General features: G+C 32.3%; 1 protein-coding gene across 50 annotated transcripts in view; it reads right to left on the bottom strand.

Moving 5' to 3' along the window:
* The window catches only part of LOC144963423 (kinesin light chain-like), a 104,243-nt gene that overhangs the window by 5,271 nt on the left and 78,454 nt on the right, over window positions 1-20,518 (bottom strand). For 13 of the 50 annotated variants that reach the window (XM_078897457.1, XM_078897441.1, XM_078897440.1 and 10 more), the window contains 4 exons: window positions 19,704-19,777; window positions 19,071-19,179; window positions 14,371-14,535; window positions 8,723-8,841 (listed from right to left, as the gene is read on the bottom strand). In XM_078897457.1, coding sequence (XP_078753583.1) covers window positions 8,723-8,841; window positions 14,371-14,535; window positions 19,071-19,179; window positions 19,704-19,777 — 467 coding nt within the window. Of the gene's footprint in view, window positions 1-4,700; window positions 4,722-7,591; window positions 7,631-8,722; window positions 8,842-11,871; window positions 11,920-14,370; window positions 14,536-19,070; window positions 19,180-19,703; window positions 19,778-20,518 lie in introns of all 50 variants that reach the window. The other 37 variants (XM_078897464.1, XM_078897469.1, XM_078897467.1 and 34 more) reach the window with 7 other exon arrangements.

Raw genomic sequence — 20,518 nt, 5'->3', positions numbered from 1 at the left:
CAGTGAGATCAAATTTCTTTCAAAATATAATATAATTTCCTCCATTATCCCAGTTCAATAAGAGAGAAATAACTTTGGTGTGACTTGGGCGTGATTGAAGTCAATGGTCCCTTGGTGAAAACTTAAATTACAATGAATTAACGGAACAGACACTTCAATTTAATTCAGAAAGACAAATAACGCGGACTTTTCAGGTTTTCTATTAGTTAAAAAAACCAAACAACTTGATGAATAAGACAAAGACGAATTTCAAGGTGATGAGCATCTTATCTTAGTCTTAGGTCTCTTATTTATTTGTATCATGATTTAGAAGACAAATAGGAAATCCAAAAAAGTCTGCATCATTTCAGAATTGAAGCTTCCAATCCATTTTATTTTTCATTCTAATTCACTTCTTTGAGAACCAAGCAGCGACATTTTGCATCAAACCCACCCAGTGAGATGGGCTGTCAAATTGGGGTAAACTCAAACCTGATCTGTAAAGGGTTATTAAATTGCTATCACATTCTCAGGGGGGGGGGGGGGGGGGGGGACGTAAAAGAAATAAAATTTGACGTGTAATGAAATCCAATTGACTTTCAGTCCCCGATATCACTAGTGACATTTTTTAGAGCCTCATGGTCCAATTGAGCTGCACATTTCACCAAATCGTATGGTCGATAATACAATACAAATACCGTGAACGACAATGAAGAAATAACAGATAAGTATCATTGCATGCATTCTTACATCTAATAAAAAACAGTAAAAAACCAAATAACATTTGAAAACTTGTAAACCATAAGAGGATAAAAGATAAAAAATGCTAATTTTACTCATAATTTTTTTCTTGTAAAAAGTGCTTAAAAATCTAGTTTAAAAAGTTCCAATTCCGACTCACAAATTGTATAAAGGGAAACATGCTTAAAAGACAGATTATTTTTAAGTCATGCAGTTTTGGAACTTTGATGTGAAAAAATAAAAATTTTAAAAATAAATTGTCAATTGCTTGGGCTCCATTTACAATAACCTCTCTCATATTTCGATAAAAGTAATTAAGAAACATTAAAAACAGTAATTTAAAAAAGTCCACATACAAAAATGAAAAAAATAATAAAACAAAAACAAACTAAACCACAACAATATGAAAAGAAAACCCAAACATTTTTAACAAAAATAAATAAAATACCATCCATGACAAACAAAATATTAACTTTAAATTGGCCTATTTAATATAGCCCTTCACCATGACCCCCATTTTAATAATTGTCTTTATATTTACTGTGCAAAACTATGGCTTCATTCAAATCTTTTAATAGTAGTCTCTAATTTTTTAAAAACACTTGGTTAAGACAACATACAATATCTGAATGGACTTACTGAATTTTAACTTTTTAAAAAAAAGCATTTGGTTAAGACAACATCCTATATCTGATTGGACACACTGAATTTTATTTATAAAAACACTTGGTTAAGACAAAACAAAACAAAAATCTAATCAATCGTTTAATTAGCAATTAATTTCTTTTTCTTCTGATTCCCTCCGGATTATAAAAAAAAGCAATCAAGCAAAAATTTCTTTGAGAGAGAGAGAGAGAGAGAGAGAGAGAGAGAGAGAGAGAGAGAGAGAGAGAGAGAGAGAGAGAGAGAGGGAGAGAGGGGGAGAGATAGAGAGAAAGTGAGAGATGTGGAAAGTAGCTACTGGGTGTAAGGGTAGTATTAGTTAATTCACAGCCTAACACTGATCAAAAATTATGCCACAATAAAGGGTGACAACCACCTAAAAAAAAAAATGAATGGTGATTTCAACTCAATAGTTTAACCAATGGGATCAATTGTTTCCTTAAGCACTACTAACGACAACTCGCTTTTAACTTTGTTTTGGTGATCGTCACCTTGTATTGTGAAAACATTTTTAGGAGAATGTCAGGCTTCAAGTTAACAAAGGCTTCGGTGTCAGTATCAGGTATACATGAAAGTTGCATAGATTAAGGAATGTTGCTGTTGAAACCAATGCTGATGATATAATTATTATTCCAGATAAATGCAAAATTGTAACACCATGAGACAAGTAAAGAAAGATCCACATTCAATTCTGCTCCACGAACATGTCAAATAGTTTTAATTCCAAAGTGGCGTCATGGGTGATGGTCTTTGCTTCACACCCTAAAGGTACAGAGTTTGACAAATTGTCGTGCTGTGTGGTCTTAAACAAGTCGCCTCGCCCTTGCTTGGTTATTCCAGTTTCCTCTTGAAACAGACACTAACGACAAAATCCCCATGAGGATGTCCAAAGGGAATTTCAATATTTTAAATTGTATTTTATCCTTCTTCTGTATAATAATTTATCGGTATTTCAGGATAAGATTTATTATAACCCGATGGTAAACCTTTCGTTACAAATCTTTATCTGCTCTTGATTCGCAATAAATTCATTTTTGTTTTCATCGGATACAAAGAAATCGAGGAGCACGAGACAAGACTGTCTTTTTCCCCCCATTGGCATGATGCTATATAATCATAACGTAAACTATGATAACGTCATACAGATATCGACAGTTTTCCTGAAATAATATTTATTATTATTTCCGTAATTTATCGACAGCTTTGTTAAGGTAAAAATCTATCACCTTTCATCATTGATATTCATTTACAGGGAATTACTTTTTATTTTTAATATATGCTTCTAGCTTTAATGTCTATACATTTGTCATATTATGTATAGTCTAAAAAATACATATATTGATATCCTTATTATGGAAGTACTTTAATTACAATGTTTAAAAGAAATGAAAAGTAAAAATAATATTTTATAGCATATCGCTTCATTAGTGAATTTCAATTTTGTAAGCCCGATTTACCTATGTATTTATAAAGATTTCTTATTAATTAATTCATTTATATAGTTATATATCCTAAAACTGATGATAGAAATTATCGATCGAGAAAACCCAACAACTCAGTCATGATATATGATATAATTGGCCATTTTCTTTAAAAGGAGAAAGAACATAAAATGAGAATTCAAGTGAATTGTATTCTAGTATTTCATTCCCCTCCCTTATTCCCTCCCACACCTTTATAAGTCCATCTTTCCGTCAGCTTCAATCAAAGAGTTCAATCCTAGGGTATTGTATACGTTAAATATTCAAATTCAAAGAGAATTTTGTGCAACATTTCATTTCCACAACAATTTTTCAATCAATTAGAACAACAGTGCAACACGAACACTAAGAATCAATTCAAATTTACAATAACAGTGAAAAAAAAATAAAAATCAAATTTTTAAAATACCAAAAATGATTTAAAACAAAACAAAACATAAATAAAAACAAAAACACACCAAAATCAAAAGGTGACTTTGTTACAAAACAAAACAATACTTTAAAAGCAAATCTTAAAAGCTAAAAAACGCAAATAAAATGTTTTAATTGCTAGAGGCATTTCAATAGCTCTAGGTGATGAAAAGAGACAAAAAACCACAAAAAAAAAAAAAAAAAAAAAAAAACCCCAAAAAAATAATTAAATTTAAAAAAAGGAAAAGAAAGGTGAACTAAAACTGACAGGAAAAAACAGAGCACACAAATAAATTGTATTAGTCAAACAATGCAGACTGCACAACGGGTTATTCTGTGTAAATTTAATCTTATTGTATGTTGCATTGTAGAATAAGGAAAGAAGAATATTTATCGTATTGTACATGCTAGTTCAAGAATTATTTCGACTCTGTATGCAGGGAAAGAGGTGTATGTAGGAATTGATGGAAAAGAAGTTGTGCCAATACTTCGCAGTATTAGAAGAAAAAAAATATATATATTTTAAAAAAAATCTATTTGATATCAACAATGCTTTCTCCATCCTGTTTTTTCTTAATCAACTTACTAATTCTATATGTTGTGTGTGTCAGACTCTAACTGTGTAATTGTGAGAGAGGTGATTGTGACAGAAATAGAAGAAAAAACCCCAAAAAAACAGTGTGCCTTCTACAATAAAACTTGACATGTGTGTTTAGGTCACTTGACTATTCCCGCCAAATAACGGGATTGTGACTGATATCTTGTTGGTCACAAGGGTAGAGAAGGGGTTGGGCTTTAATCTAAGCGTAAAACAAATTTAATTTTACTGCACATGAGGTTTGTATGGTAAAAGTTGGATGCCCTCCATATATATATATTCATTGAAGCCCTGCACTTTCAGTTCACGCCTGAGATATTCCAGTCTTTCTCCAAAAGAGACCCTAATAACTCATGGGATTTACACTAGGACATTTATTTGTGTTTTATTATCTTTTAAGAAGAGGAGGTTTGATTGATGTAATAAATCTTATTCTTTAAACAAAAATATCTAACGGACATATGAGATTAACTACAGTATTTTACTTGTAAAAGTTTGAAATTTCATGAGTTAAACAAATTAAAAAAAAAAAAAAACAGAAAAAGTTTTATGTCATTAGTATTGAGTATAATAGCTTGTTTACATATGGTTTAAATAAATAAATAAATGCAAATGTAGAGGCACAGATCTTAAATATGAGGAGTAAAAAGTAGCACATTACTGGTTTAGCAATAGTGGCAGAAGAGGTAGTAGTGCCTAATAGTGATTACTGACTCAGATGATTGTAGTATGCCTGCCTGTATCATATAAAGCCATGTAAAATTAAGCGAGAGTGACAATGTCTGAAAGAGTGAGACAATAGGTGGTGGGGGGCACTTAACACTGACCTTTCCATTGGTATCCAGTTTCTGATGTTTAGATTGAATTGAATTGAAGGTATGTTGGGTGGGGTGGGGGGGTGTGTGTTGGGGGGTAGGGGTCAAGGGGATGGAAGAAGACAGTGCAATCAACAATGAGAGGTGAGGTGGACGGAGAAGGTTTTCAAACAAAAGGTGAATGGAGTAATGAAATGGGTGGACATGGATAACAGTGGTAGGATTTAGATAGAAGAGAAGAAAGCGAATGAGTCCGTCTATAAAAGTGTTCAAAAGTTGCCGGCGACAGATCAGAAAGAACAGATATAGAAGGAGATGAAAGAAGTAGGGTAAATACAATATCTTCAAAAATGGTATCATTAAAAAAAAATATATATTTAAGACTTAACAAAACAAACCGATGACTGAAAATACGGTGCTTGCTTGCAATACATTTACACATAATATATATACAGCTCATAATACAATTAGTTAGACAGCAATCAAAGGTTGCACATCTTCTAAGACTTGAATCAAATTATGTGAAAAGATGTTTGGACTGTGGAATTATAGCGGCATCTCAAAGGCATCATGTCTCATCCAACATGTTAGATGATGCTGTTGGGACAACTTGTAAAATGCTTTCAGCAAATTTAGTGAATATCACTCTGTATTTACATAGAGCTTGCATTTATCATTTATAAATTTTTTTTGGAATTAGTATTACTTTATAGACATTGACTTATGATAACTTTTTCCTATGATCTCTGCAGCCCCCTCCCCCACCTGTCCATCCCATCCCCAAGGCAGAGTTACATTTCTGACAAAATTCAGAACTTTAGAGCATTGTTGAAATTCACTAATCCTACCCAATATTATTCGTCTTGCATCAAAAAGATAGATACGTAACTTCATCACAAATGGTGTTTTTCTTGTTAAACCCACACAAATGCAAACCAAGACTATAAAAATGTATAGTTTTTTTTCTCTTCTCTCTTTATTTTTCTCCATTTCATAAAATGAGTGTAGATGTATTGTTTTGCCTTTGGGCGACAGAGTGGATAACTTCCTTATAATCGAAAAATATATTTGTAACTTGCCACTTGTTTTTTTTTTTCAATTCCATAATTAAATTCCAACCATTGAAAGCCTGAATAAATTTCACAGATAAACAGTTTATCATCCTGTTATCCCTTCAGCAATTTTAGATAAATTAAATGATTTAGCCTGCAAACTACAAGGAGGTGCATGGATCATTATTCAGTCAACAGAAAACTGCTTTTGGCGTAGTAATACATCGTGACCGTTATACAAAAGGAAAGAAGCAATCTATTGCACTGTCAAAAGTAATAAACAAAAGAGAATATAACGGCTTCCAGTAGCCCAGTATCACTTAAGACTTGTATTGCTCTGTCCCAATCTTGGTGTTGCATCCTTTACTATCTTAATCTTATGAGGGTATTTTGGTCCTTCCCCCCCCCCCCCCCCCCTTGAGCTGTAACACGTATGATCTTTTCCTGTCATTATGTACCTAGAGCTAACATAACACAGGATTTGTATTACACAATGAAATATCATCATCTCCATATTCATTGTTATTTTTATTAATATTGTTATTATAATTAATATTTGTATTATTATTATTATTATTATTATTATTATTATCATTATCATTATCATCCTGTTTTTATGGCAAATGTTTAAATAAATGATTGATTATGTGTGGTGTTTGTTGTATTCAATCCATGCACGTGATCTGTGTTCATAGTTCTACGACCGTTTACACCAGTTTGCACCATTTACACTCAACATCAAATGACATTCCTACATGCACTAATAAAAAAAAAAATCAAAAATCGAAAGTCAAATGAAATAATGTGTGACATAACATGATACTGACAAACATACCAAAAAAAATATTTAAAAATCTAAAATATACTGACAAATCTATCCATCGGAAAAAACCAAACCCAAAACAATACAACTCAATGTGATTTATTATATTTATCTTTTTTTATAAATGATAAAATTAAAATACAATTTTATCGTTTCTTTGGATCAACCAGCTCAATGAATGATAACATTTTCTAATGTTTGAGTGACAAAAAAAAATATGAAAAGAGGAATGAGGAAAAGGGGAAGCCACACAGATATTTATTTTTACGTATCTCGACTCAAGGGAGTCCCTTATGGCTCAAGTGGTAAAGTTCTCTTTGGCCTAGAGTTTGGCCTTTAATATATTTTATCTCTCTTGATTTTTCTGTAAATCTAACATTGGGACTAATTAGCAGGGTTGATTAGATTGGGAACAATGGACTTTATGATAGACTAGCATCTTGTCAAAAGGTAGCTCGCAATATTTACTATATGATTAAGGCTCAGAAACAAAGATAAAGCTCAAACTCCATACTCCATGGGTCTCCTTGCTGTAAAAGACTTTTAAAATATCAAACAAAACTAAATAACTTTTCGGCATTATGTATATTGATTGTCTAATTAGAAATCTGAAGTAGTACAGGAAGTCGTCCTTCAGAGCCATAAGGCACATGGATCAGGGGTTTATCCCGGTTTCTATGGCGTGAAATGGACAACAGCAATTGCTTGCTATCTTTTGGATAGGGGGAATCACCAAAATATCTCGACTGAACCCGGGATCGACCTCAGTCCCTTTGCGTGTGAAGTGAGTAATCTACCAACTGAGTTATGAGGACCTCCAATTAGGCATCTAAGCTTAAATAAAAACTTTGAGTTAAAAGCTACTTCAATCGATTGATCTTATTTTGATTTGAATTTGATTTTTTAAAAAATTAACAGCTTTCTACTTTCTACTTTCTACTGCTTTTATGACATTGCTAAGAGCCACACACACAAATAGAAAGACAGGACAGGTAGGGCAAACGAATCGGACTGGAGTGAAAACTGACCTCTCAACTGAAAAGTAGTTACGGACATTCCAGTTTAGGCTAAGACAGAAAGGAGAGAGCACTAACACTAATAAGGCACGGAAGGCATGATTCCAAGCAAACAATTTTAAAAATTAATTTTATTCAAATTGTTTGACTTCTATTTAAGATTTTATTCAGATTATTTGTTTTCTATATAGTATTTTATTCAAATTATAATTTGTCTTCAATATGTTATTTTATTCAAATTATTGCCTTCTATACAATATATTATTCAAACTATTTGTCTTCTATATAATATATTATTCAAATTATTTGTCTTCTATATAATATATTATTCAAACTATTTGTCTTCTATATAATATTTTATTCAAACTATTTGTCTTCTATATAATATATTATTCAAATTATTTGTCTTCTATATAATATATTATTCAAACTATTTGTCTTCTATATAATATTTTATTCAAACTATTTGTCTTCTATATAATATATTATTCAAAATATTTGTCTTCTATATAATAATTTATTCAAATTAATGTCTTCTGTATAATAAATTATTTGTATTCCGTATATACTCTCTTATTCAAATTATGTCTTCTATATAATATTTTATTCAAACTATTTGTCTTCTACATATTTTATTCAAATTAAATATCTTCTATCTGAATATTTTATTCAAATTATTTGTCTTCTAGAAAATATCTTATTCAAATTATGTCTTCTATTCCTTCTACATATTATTTTTCTCATTATGTATCTCCACAAAATATCCATGATCATCCTTTCATTTAACTATCCAAAAATAAACAAACAATAACAAACCCCCTTCTGGAAAAAAAAAAAAAACCCCATTAAAAACCGATTGCTAAGTACTGTCTGCATCTTCTCTTAAAGCCTTTCAAATGTACCGATTGAATACTGATTATCAAACAGTCACATCGTGGAAGTCTTAATTTTCCTTTTAAAACAAAATAAACAAACAAAATGAAAAACTTGGCCGCAGTATCATTCGTCTTCCAATGCAGGTTATAGGCGTAATTTTAAATGATTATTCTAGAGTTAGTGTGAACTTGAAAAATACAAGTAGTTTATTATTATTATTACGGTATTCAAGCAAATCCAAACTGAATCTAGTAGTGGTGCGCCTACCTCCCTGATCCGTCTGTTTCCGAGCCTTTTCCTTTAAGTTTTTGTACAAGTTTAGCACTGCTGCGCTTCAACGAGGCTCTCAACTTGGTGAATGAACCGCTACGACGCATCCTCCCGCTCTGATTGGGGCAATGGCATCATTGATGGGATAGGTGAATGGGGGGGGGGGGGAACAGGGGGGGGGAACGTCAAGGGCCGTGATTGGATGAGATGAGATGGGGTATTGAATGATGGAACGAAGATGACAATGATGATGACCATAAAGGTGACAATGACAATGACAACATAAATGGAGGTGGAAGTGATCCTCGATCAGAATATTTTTGCTTCAAAAATAAATACAAAAAAAAAAAAAAGTTAAAAAAAGATCAGCACTCCAGTCACAAAAAAAAGATCAGAACTCCAGTCACAAAAAAAAAAGACATTTAAAAAACAAACAGCCTACTAACTGAAATGAAATAAAAAGGAGAAAAATTGTTACCCTACGAATAACTGAATATTGCATGTAATGGAGTCTAGTTTCATCGAAATCACCAGTCTAAAATGACGTTACTGTCTCTAATAAACACATCAAATTTATATAATGTTTGAAAGCAAGACAACTAAAAAACATCTTTATCTTGAACATGAATTTGCATAGAGGACCTTAACTTAAATTTATGATCCTATTGATAACATAATAAAAAAAATTATTAATAACTATTTGGGCTTTTTAACTAAACAAATTTTTAAAAAAATTCCCCTTTAATATATTTTGTAAAAAATACATACAGTACAATCATCTATCAAAACTGATTGAAAATAAAATATCTAACATGCTGAATGGTTCCTTGCCTTGAATCGCAGTGAAAAGAAAAATATTTGAAACAAAATCAAATCATACAAAGTACAAAGTATTATGCAAAAGTTAAACATACTGGTTATTTCTCAAATTCGAACACAAATAAAATTTCTAAATACTGAAAATGAAAATAAGTAAGTTCTGAATATAAATCTGTTATCAAATCTCAGTTATTTAAAAAAAAAAAAAAATGAAGTTCAAAGTATGAAAAAGGCACAACAGCTATTTTAAGATAAGGCAAAATATATTTTTTAATTCACACGTTATTTTAGTTCCGTACAAAAATACTTTCTTTGCAAAAAACACAGTCATCATGCACTGCAGTGGGTTGAACATCACAATTATATATATAATTAAATATAATATGAATAAATTGAAATGAAATGGTTCGAAACCACAGATGACATGGAATATGATGCAAGAAAGCAGTGCCAGTCAGTGCTTCAAAGACAAAGTAAACCAAGGACAAAATCCACAATCCCAAAAAAGCAAAGCTGAGACCACCCGAAAAATTCATTTAAGACATTTACAATTAAGTATGAGACAAGACCTATTAGACAAAGTGTGATACGCAATAAAAAAAGCAATGCAATGATTTGGATAACAGGATTTCTGTGTTTCATTTATTGCACAATGTCTCAATCTTCCAGTGCTATGACAACATCGCTCCACCTATTTTCTAATAATGCGAGTTGATTGGTTAAAAGTTTTGAACACAATAACATTCAACTGTGCTCACAATTTCTTTTCCGAGATAAACCAGTTACTTGCTGTACTTGGGAAAGACACGCATTAAAAAAAAATTTGGCCAGAAAACTCGCCATTAAAATATCAATTGATTTAAATGTCCCTCAGCTTGGTAAAAACTCTCAAACCTGGGACTTTGCAGTTAACTGGATAATGATGGATTGCAGTTTGCTAAAAACTCTCAGACCTGGGACTTTGCAGTTAACTGGATAATGATGGATTGCAATACTGTTGCTGTCATTATTCAAGCCTACCTTCCTTACATCCAATCCAATCAATCTTTTATAAATGTTATTCCAGAGAGAAAAATGAAGGGGTCTATGTGAACAAGTGATCCCATTGACCTTTCAATGCCAAGGCTACATTACTTTCCAAATTATAATTTGACCTCTTATTTATCAGATTCTAATAAAACACCAACCCTTTCTCACCAAAAGAGAAGTTCTGTCAATGCAACTGGGATTGGTGAAATAATTCACACTCTAAACTACAACTGGCCATTTATAGACTCATTGCAATAAGGCTCAGAATCATTTCAACTATGCTTTAATAAAAAAAAAGAAGGATCATCATCTTTAACCTCCGAGCATCCGATATGACAAGAGAAAACGAAGACGACTATAATCCTATAAAAGGTGTATGAAGGGCAAAGGTTCAGCTATATCATGTGTATAGAAGCAGATAATGTCATATCTGGCATGGCTATAGGCTATAGAGAAGGCTTTACTGGATATGTCTACAACATGCAGGAAAACTATTGTCTCAGTCAACAGAAAGAGTAGGGGAAAACTTTTGACATCATATGCCACAAAGCTTTTAGAGTTATCTTTCAAAATAAGTTTAATAAAAATGCAACATTACACCAAACTTCCTAGAAGGTATGACATTTCTGGTTCAGGGTGTGCTTTATTGCATTCTCCTCAAGAATGTGTCATTGATCAGTATTGAGTATCACGACTAATCAATCCCCAAATTCTCTAAGCTTCTTCTAATTGTGAAGATTATCTAACATCATGTTCCAAGTCATCTGATATTTCGACTCTTTGTTAAGATGTTTTGTCTGATCAATATCTCTGCCATAGCAACACTTTTCAAATTATGAAATTAAGGAGCAGGCTTTTCAGCACTTTGTGTGATTTGAAAAGATGGCTCCTCTGTTTTAAAGTTTGCAATAAGACTAATTCTGCTATTATGCTAGAAAATAATCCAAGTTTTTATATCGTAATTTGATCAAACCCCTTGTGACTTGAAAACTTACATCCATAGCACTATAAGATTTTAGTCAGACCATTGAGATTTCTATGGTTAAGATTATGTCATGAAGTTTACTGAGTCATTCTATTGAAATATGAGCAAAGAAAGCCCTAAACGTTCATAAACTCTCAAACAATAATCTAAATAAGATTTGACATCTTCAAAACCCAAAGGAGCACGGACTCCAAACATCACAGTTTGTTATGGTATTAATTATTGCCATTACATAAAACAAACTTTTTGTCACCAATATGCACAAGTGGAAATGTTATTTAACCAGAATGCATGCGTCTTAAAATGGTCTTACATGATTTTTAAACTCTTTATCTAGTCCCAGAAAGTGAACACGAGGTAACTGTAAGCAAAGGATGGATTATACAACACTGAATGGTCTATCATAGCACTGGTATTAAAATGTAAAGAATCGCGTGAACAGGAGCAAAGGTTTTCCTTTGTCTTTTCTTCTTTATTTTTCATCAATATCAAATGAGACAAGAGCTAACTTAAGTTAGTTAAAGTGTCATGGTGAGCGAATCGGTCTTTTAACCCTTTTGATGATATCATTGAATTTCATACAAACCAAAATTTCTCACAATTATTGTTTGATTGTAAGTAACAACTAAGCCAATTGAAATTTGAACTCTTGAGTTAAATGGCTGTTAATGATGTCTTGGTCAGTCGGGTCGGAATAAAAATTAAATCCAATCTGTAAAGGGTTAGAGAGACTATGGCCTCAGTTTTAATCGTCGTTTTAATTTGAACGCAAAACTGTCTATCACTCGTCAGATTTCTAGGCCCATTTTTACTGTTTCTTTAAATTATTATGGTCAATGTAAAATGATTTGATAACAGAAGTGCAGGCATAAAAGGCGATCCCATCTTAAAGTTTGCCGTTCATTATACTCGATACTAAATAATCAGAATGTCTTGTCGTGTCATTGAAACAGGGTCAAATTCCATATGTTGTCTCTCTAAGCCACACAAATGAAAGCCTCTTTCCTTATAATAAGACTTCAATAAATATCTATCAGTGAAGGTATGAAATTGAGTGCTTGATGCTTTTCCATGTCCTCTTCTCCCTACTCATCGATGCAAAGAATTTTTTAAATTGAAAATCAAAAGTGCTTAAAAACTATTCCAAATTAAATATTATTTTACTCTACAACAAAGTACAACAAATGAAGTAAAAGGTAAAATTTAAAGGCTAAGAATTCAACCCGTGAACAAAGTTTTCGAGTGCAAAACCTTCAGCAACAACATATAGGGGGATATAATATACGAGCCTTTCAACATGATTTTTACTTCACGCATTTCATTCTAACCTGTTTTATATCACTTTATGGATATAACCAAGTTATCAAACTTTACCCAAATAGATTACTTCTTGAAACAAAAGAATCCACAGAACTGAAAAATACTCTTTTTCTTTTTCATCTCACAATCAGCTCACATATTATTTCGCGACATAAAGTCAAAAACATTAACATTGCAAAGACTTTGTTGTCATGAAAGTTTGAAAGTAAAATTCTATGTAGCATTTTGCATGATTAAAAATATTTGATAAGTCAAATGATTGGTCAATCAAATGACATCAAGACGGTAGCTGCTGTTAATATGTCACAAGACAAGACCGCTATCTACCATGATATTTGTTTTCTTACCATTGTCACTAAGGTAATCACTAGAATACAATTGTATCAAGCTTTAGAGCGATATTGAAACCTTTAAAGATGCACTTCAGACTATTAGGCAGGATCACCATTTTTATTCACTGGATTCCAATATTAACAGTCATGCTCAATACGACTGAAAAGCTCAATCGTCGGTTTATACGAAGAAGAAGTATAATGCAATCTTAATCATTGTAAATGTCTAGCTGGTAGTCTCAAGATAAATTCTCAAGCCTGCGTCCCCATGACATTTACACATTTTTTTGGTGCTCATCATGAGGGTTTTGCACCAGCCAGAACATTCACCGTCTATGCCTTCATAGCCTTTAAATTTGACCTTCCATTTATCCATCCGCGCTATGGGTGGCTTCCCTTTCCTCTACACCAAAGCATGCAGGTTGGTGACATCATACAGAATATGATAATAATAAAGTACATGAATGAAAGCTGGAGTCCAAAAAATCCCCAAAACCACAATGACAATAGGATGAATCTTTGTAATGGAAGATGGGAGGTGATTTAGTAGTGTCTACAAACCAAGCTTCAAATACCAAATTCTTTTTTAAAAAAATATTAGAGGAATATTAATCAAAATTCACACTGTTAAGAAACGAAAAAACGGGAACATTAATACCGAGAAAGGATAACAAATTTTTGTATAATTTTTCTAATAAAAAACGGATTAAAATATGGCTGTAAAATAGTCTGGAAATAGTCAAACCAACACCATATAGATAATATCATGAAAAAATGGACAATTTCAGATTTATCTTGAGTTTTTTTTTGTGGATTTTTTTTTGTTGAGAATCTACTAAAATACACACCTGGTGTAAAAGCTGTTGGTTAGGATGCAATCATTTTTTAAAAACAAAGATGGGGAAAGATCTAACATAAACAAGTAGACTTGACCCACAACAGCTAAGAAGGATTCACAAAATCGATGCAAAATACAGGAGACCACATCATTCTCTCTCTCTCTTTCTTTCTTTCTTTTCTTCTCATTTTTTTTTCTCCATTCATTTTTCTTCCTTTTTAATTTTCTTGCTGTTCTTTTCTTTACTTCTATTATTATTATTTTTTTTTTTGGTCTACTTTCTCAGCCGCAGGGAAAAAGAGCCTTGATAGCCCATACTCACCCCATCTCCTTGCCAATGGGCATTGCTGCTATCCTCCTCTTGCTGTTCAGCCGTTGGGGTGCTACGCCGCGACTGCCCACGGCCTCGGTTAGAGGGGTGGCCGGCATGCTCTGAGCCGGCCAAGTCTGGGGTGAGCTTGCCAATCTTTCCTCCAGAACTCAAGGCCTGTAATCAGGCAACAAAATGGGGGGCCAGAGAAGAGAAAACACCCACTGTAACACATGATGCTTCTTGCCTTAGCATTTTTTTCGTGCTATAGTTCAGATTCATTATACGTACACATTCTTTTCCATCTCCTCTCCTCTTCCGTTCTTCCAACAACAGTTTCTTTTGCAGTTTGAAAATCTCGTGTTATAATTATTTGATATAAAATAAAATAGAATAAAATAATATCCAAAAAAAAAATAAATATTCAAAGTCAGGATACAGATTGGACTTCTTATACGGCATAAAGGAACAACAATTAGCAACATTTATGCTAAATGATCATCTTCTAGAAAGTAAATCCATTCTAGTTTGAGACATTTTAAAGAATTGAAAGAAAGAATTTGAGAGGGTTTTGTTAAAACATCTCATAGCCCATAATTTCAAATTTTATTGGATGAAAGAGATAGGTAGCAACTTTAAAAGGGCTACAACATGTACAGTCTGGACATTGGACCAAATGATGTCAAAACACATAATTCTACAAGCAGTTTTGACTGCAAGCGACTTATAAATCTACATCTATTCATTTCTTATTGGAGAATCATTTTTCAAGTGATTCTTATCACTCTGGGAAAATGTAAGATCAGTGCCCTATGAGCTTGGGCAAAAGTGACTTGCATTGTCCCATGAGGTAGGGCAAAGTAACTTGCTATAAGAACATTGCCACATGAGCTTGGGCAAAGTGACTTGCTATAAGAACATTGCCACATGAGCTTGGGCAAAGTGACTTGCTATAAGAACATTGCCACATGAGCTTGGGCAAAGTGACTTGCTATAAGAACATCGCCCAATGAGATAGGGCAAAGTGACTTGCTATAAGAACATCGCCCAATGAGATAGGGCAAAGTGACTTGCTATAAGAACATCGCCCAATGAGATAGGGCAAAGTGACTTGCTATAAGAACATCACCCAATAAGATAGGGCCAAGTGACTTGCTCAAGCCCCAACAGAGCATCAGGCAGATTGTGAATCTAGCACCTCTGAATAAAGAAGCAAAGATCATACAGCTCTCCCACTTTTGTTTTCATCTACCTAATCAGAATGCTGTTTTGAATATTAATTCTGAGATTTACAGCATTATGATTCATTGGTAATAATGAATGCAAGTAAACGAAAGTGCCCCGAGTCAATCCTCCACCACAATATCCCTTGTATATTCTATTCCTGCTTTTTTTTTTTTTTTGTTCGTTGTTTGTTTTGTTTTTCTTTTTCTTTGTATATTACAGCTAATATACAAATAACTTAGGTCTCTCGTATTCACATGAGAGGGTAATCTAACAAAATTTGTTTGAATTTCATTGAACACGACATAGTTGAATACAAAAGATATTCATTCAACCAACAAATGGATTTTCATTACGTCCTCTATCTAAATGCTGATGAGAACAAGGATTATTTTTGGGAAAGGGTTTTGGTTTTATAACAAAAAGGGGGAAATCAATCACCAAAAAACAAACATTTCTCAGAAAAGGGTTAATAAATAAAAAATAAAATCAAAAAATTGGGGAAAGAGTATCACCATAAACTACACCGTTTGAGTAATATTACAAAATGTTGTTTAATTTTTTATTTTATATTTTATATTTTATTTGGTTTGATATTATAAGAGAGCTTTTAATCCCAAAGAGGACAAAAATAATGTGATCAAACATTCTCATGGTATTGCACACACCAAGGTACCAATGTCACTGGGTATTGATTATAATGATTATAAAATGCAGAAGCACAAAAAAAAAATAATTGCATTGACGTAATCATGCTTTAAGGAATAGCAAATGAGTCTGGTAGTAAGAAAAGCCTGAAAGATTCTTAGTCATCGTGCAAATTGTATTGTATCATATCTTCAATAGACTCCGAGACAGAATTTTTTGTCTTGGGTACAATTTAACCTCCCCAGAGGTCACCAGTTGGAAACCTCACTTTATAACAAATCACAAGGCTTCTCTTCGATTCACGTTAAAAAAAATAATACCACAAACAAAATAATCTGGAGCAAACAAGAGCTATGAAATTTGTTTAATAAACTGATCATTCCTCCATCATGTATCAAAAAGAATAATATTTTGTTTTTATTCCATATCTCATCATAACCATCCATTTTATCATCAGCATTGATATCATTTTTTGGGAGGGGAGTGTGGAAATTGATGAGGGATTAACGGGTTGACACTCATTTAATTAAACTTTATTATAATAGATTGAAAAATTTAATTTTGATAGTAAGGCGTATAACCTTTATGCTAATTGTTATTAAAATCCAAAAATCCTCATCCACCTCAAAAATAAAAATGCAATTTTATCGAATTCATGCAAAATATTTATAACAGTGAGATATATACATTTCCTTTATAAGATAATATATTAAGACTGTACCATAGTTGATAACAATACAATGTCATAATTTACAACTTATCAAGAATTGTACCATAATTTACGCAAGTCTAAAATAAACCAATGAAAGAAAAAGAGTTATGGTTGGAAACAAAAGTGTCACGAAGAAATTAGAAAAAAAAAAAAAATAATAGAAATGGAAAAACAAAAGGATCATCTATAAAAAAAAATGAATGAATAAATGAGTTGAATGAGTGAGTGAGTGTGTGAATGAATGAATGAATGAATGAATGAATGGGACAAAGGAGAGATCTTGTTTAAGCGGTTGAATTGAGAAGTTGTGGGTGATGAATGAAAGAGAGAGATGACAGCTGATCAAAGAATGAGATGTGGGGGAGGTAAAAGATGGACGGGGTGGAAGGGAAAAGGTCAGGGGGGTGGTGGTATGGAAAGGTGTGTAAGGGGGGAATTCCTCCACTGTGGACCAATCAGAACGTCGAGGGTGACCGCTTGTTTCCTTGTCTCCTTGGTGATATTACTGGAAGGCAGCAGTGCTGTGTTCCTTATCCCTCTTTTGTTTTATTTTGATGTTTTTTAATAGATTTTTTTGTTTCTTTATTTTCAATTTCTTTTTTGAGTTAAAAAAAAGTACTGGCGACACTTTCATGTCCTTCAAGCATACACTGTTTAAGTAGTATTATTGTACCTTATCAATAATAAACTTACAATGAAGCTTCATTTTTAAAAAATTAAAATTAAAACAGGCAGCACCACATTCTGAATAAAATCATTTTCCCTTCTATTGAATCTACCACAAGCTGGCACTTTGTGCCCCCCCCCCCCCCCCCCCCAAAGAAAAAAACAACAAAAAACAAAAAAACAAAACAAAACAAAACAATTTTCGATCCATTTTGTTAATCAAGTCATCAGTTTTGATCAATCCAGAAGAGATGCCCCACAGGAATCCCAATGACGAAATCAGTGTCATTTTCAAGGAGAAAAGCCACTAAATTGCCTCGGCTTAAGCCGTTATAAGAATAATCATTATCAATGAATAACATTTTCATTTCACCAATATTCAGTCGCCGGACAAAACCATAAAATTTATCCCACAAAAAAAAAAAAAAGAAAAAAAAAAAGGAAAGGTTAAAAATACAAACTCCTGTCAAAGGCATGAAATAAAATTTCTATTAAGGACAAGAGTTAAAAGATCCGAGTTTGAATTCTTAGACACAAGACTTCCCTTAATATTTTTTTTCATAGAGGGTAAGAATGAATAAATCAAGGATACTTATGGATTCTAGGAAATCGGAAAGTTGGACTGATGAGAAAATAAATGAAAGATAGAGAAATAAAAGATACAAAGGAGAAGAGAAATTTAGAGCAGTGGATTTGAAGAACATTTTGAGTGAATCTTTCATTACAATTTTCTTCGGGGGGGGGGGGGGGGGGGGGGGTGAGAGGGATATTTAGGGAAATAAATTCATGTCATTTTTAACAAAAGTTCAATCTGCATCAAGACTTTCCACAACAAAAAGCAAATAATAAATAATTTAATGAATAAATAATAACTAATAAATATATATATATATATATATTTCAGTCTTAAAGTAACACAGTTTAACCCAGGTGCAATTCATCCCATGCACAACATAAAATAAGAAAGCGACACAAATAATAAAAGTGAAAAGGGACATAGAACGCAACTCTTTCAAATTATTTTTTGATGATAATGTAGGAGCAATGTTTGGGTTGTGTTTCACAATGGGTTTAATGTTTGAGCATATATACATGAGACAGATTTCTTTCTTTCTCAAAAAAAAAAAAAAACAGAGTAAAAGTGTTCTATTTTCATATCTCAGCTTTTAAACAAGAGATTCACTAGGAATAAAATAGCGAAATTTCACGGAAAATTTTTAACTCAGAAGATGAAAAAAAAAAAAAAAAAAAAAACAACCGAAAACCGATCTTGTACCAAAGATGATTATTCTAAGTGATTTTTCTTAAAATAGAATATGGTGTCTGGATATGCATGTGTAAAAACCTAAATGTAAGCATTTGTGACAGGTGTGTATTTTTGTGTTTGTTTATTTAGAAGAGAAAAGACCAGAAGAAGAGATAAAACTATCAACATCTAGTGATTGAGTCTCAAGGTACTCACATTCTTCTTGGACTTCATGGCACATTCTTCCAATGTTTCTGCAGCCTCGTATTTTCCTTGTCTCCTATATAATGCTCCAAGGTTCTTAAGTGTGGTAGTTACTGTTGGACTGCAAGGTAAGATAGAAAACATCAAATATCAGAAACTGGAACACAATATAGTGACGAAATCATCGTTATATAAATGTCAGAAATTGAAAGTCTAATGCTTACAACTGTTGCAAATTTGAGCTTTTACCAGATATAAACAATATGGAATGATTTTGTCACAAAGATTGATAGGAAAACCTTTACACCCAATACTTGGTAAGCATTTATGTCAGGACATTTTGATAATTCTTCATGTAATCTTGGAATTTCTAAAATAAATGTGCTTAGGAAACTTTGACAAGATCAATAATTAATTCATAACTTATAAGATGTTTTTCTTGTTCTGTACAACATCCTTTTAAGTGTTCTTTGATGATAATGATTATGATGACGATGATGATTATCCTAATCATGAAAGCCATTCGTTGCTATCATTATTATTAATATTATCATTATTATTTTTGTTGCTACCAATGGAGTTCTTATTCTTGCTGCCGTGGTTAGTTATCATTCTTATTGTTAAGAGGTTAAGAGGTTGTTTTACCTGTCGACTTTGGACGAGTTTTTATGCCATGCACCATATTCTGGCAAGGGAGGGCCTCCTTCTTTGCTTTTGCCCTAGAACAAAAAGTTTTAAATACGAAATCAAATTAAAACGGAAGCTATACAAAAAAGGAGAAAAAAAAAAAGAAAAAAAAAAAAGAAAAAAAAAAAGAAATTAGAGAGCGCAAAGGCTTATGAATCACATTTATAATTCCATTTATATAGTTTTATCTGGGCAAGAATGCTTGCTTAATAACCTCTGGACAGGATAGTCAAATCTACTGATGGGCTAAATCTTTGTTTTCACTATCTAATTAACTTAGTCACATTGATTGAGTATTACTATCTATGTGCCAGATTAAGAATAATGAAATCAGTCGAGTAATTTGTCCTCAAGTGCAAATAAGTACTTGTAGTAGAAAATAACGAATGTATACAACAAATGTGCTGAAAAAGAAATCTAATCCTTTATGGAAATAAATGAATCATTGTCAATACATTGAAGAATAATATGCAATAAATGTGCTCATTTATTTATCTTTAAAACGTCAAAAGTACATAACTTTTAGTAGGGGAGAAGTAAACGTTGATTTTCACACCGGCTGTATCAATCCTTACTTGGAACAGCCTAATTAAACATTTGTCACTTTTTACAAGTTAAAAAATATGAGTAATTTTTTAATAACATTAAACACATTTAGGTTCAAATTAATCAATAAAAGTTCAAAGCACTTGAACATCCAAAACCACACAAAACCTAATTCATTTTTCACCAAGACAAGAGACGGAACTTAATAAGGTATAAAACCCAAGTAT

The sequence above is a fragment of the Berghia stephanieae genome, chromosome 1 (assembly GCF_034508935.2).
Source record: "Berghia stephanieae isolate SIO BIC M18660-M18661 chromosome 1, UCSD_Bste_1.3, whole genome shotgun sequence".
Classification (NCBI taxonomy): domain Eukaryota; kingdom Metazoa; phylum Mollusca; class Gastropoda; order Nudibranchia; family Aeolidiidae; genus Berghia; species Berghia stephanieae.
Note: the sequence above shows the minus strand (reverse complement) of the source record. Positions and strands in the feature narration are given on the sequence as shown.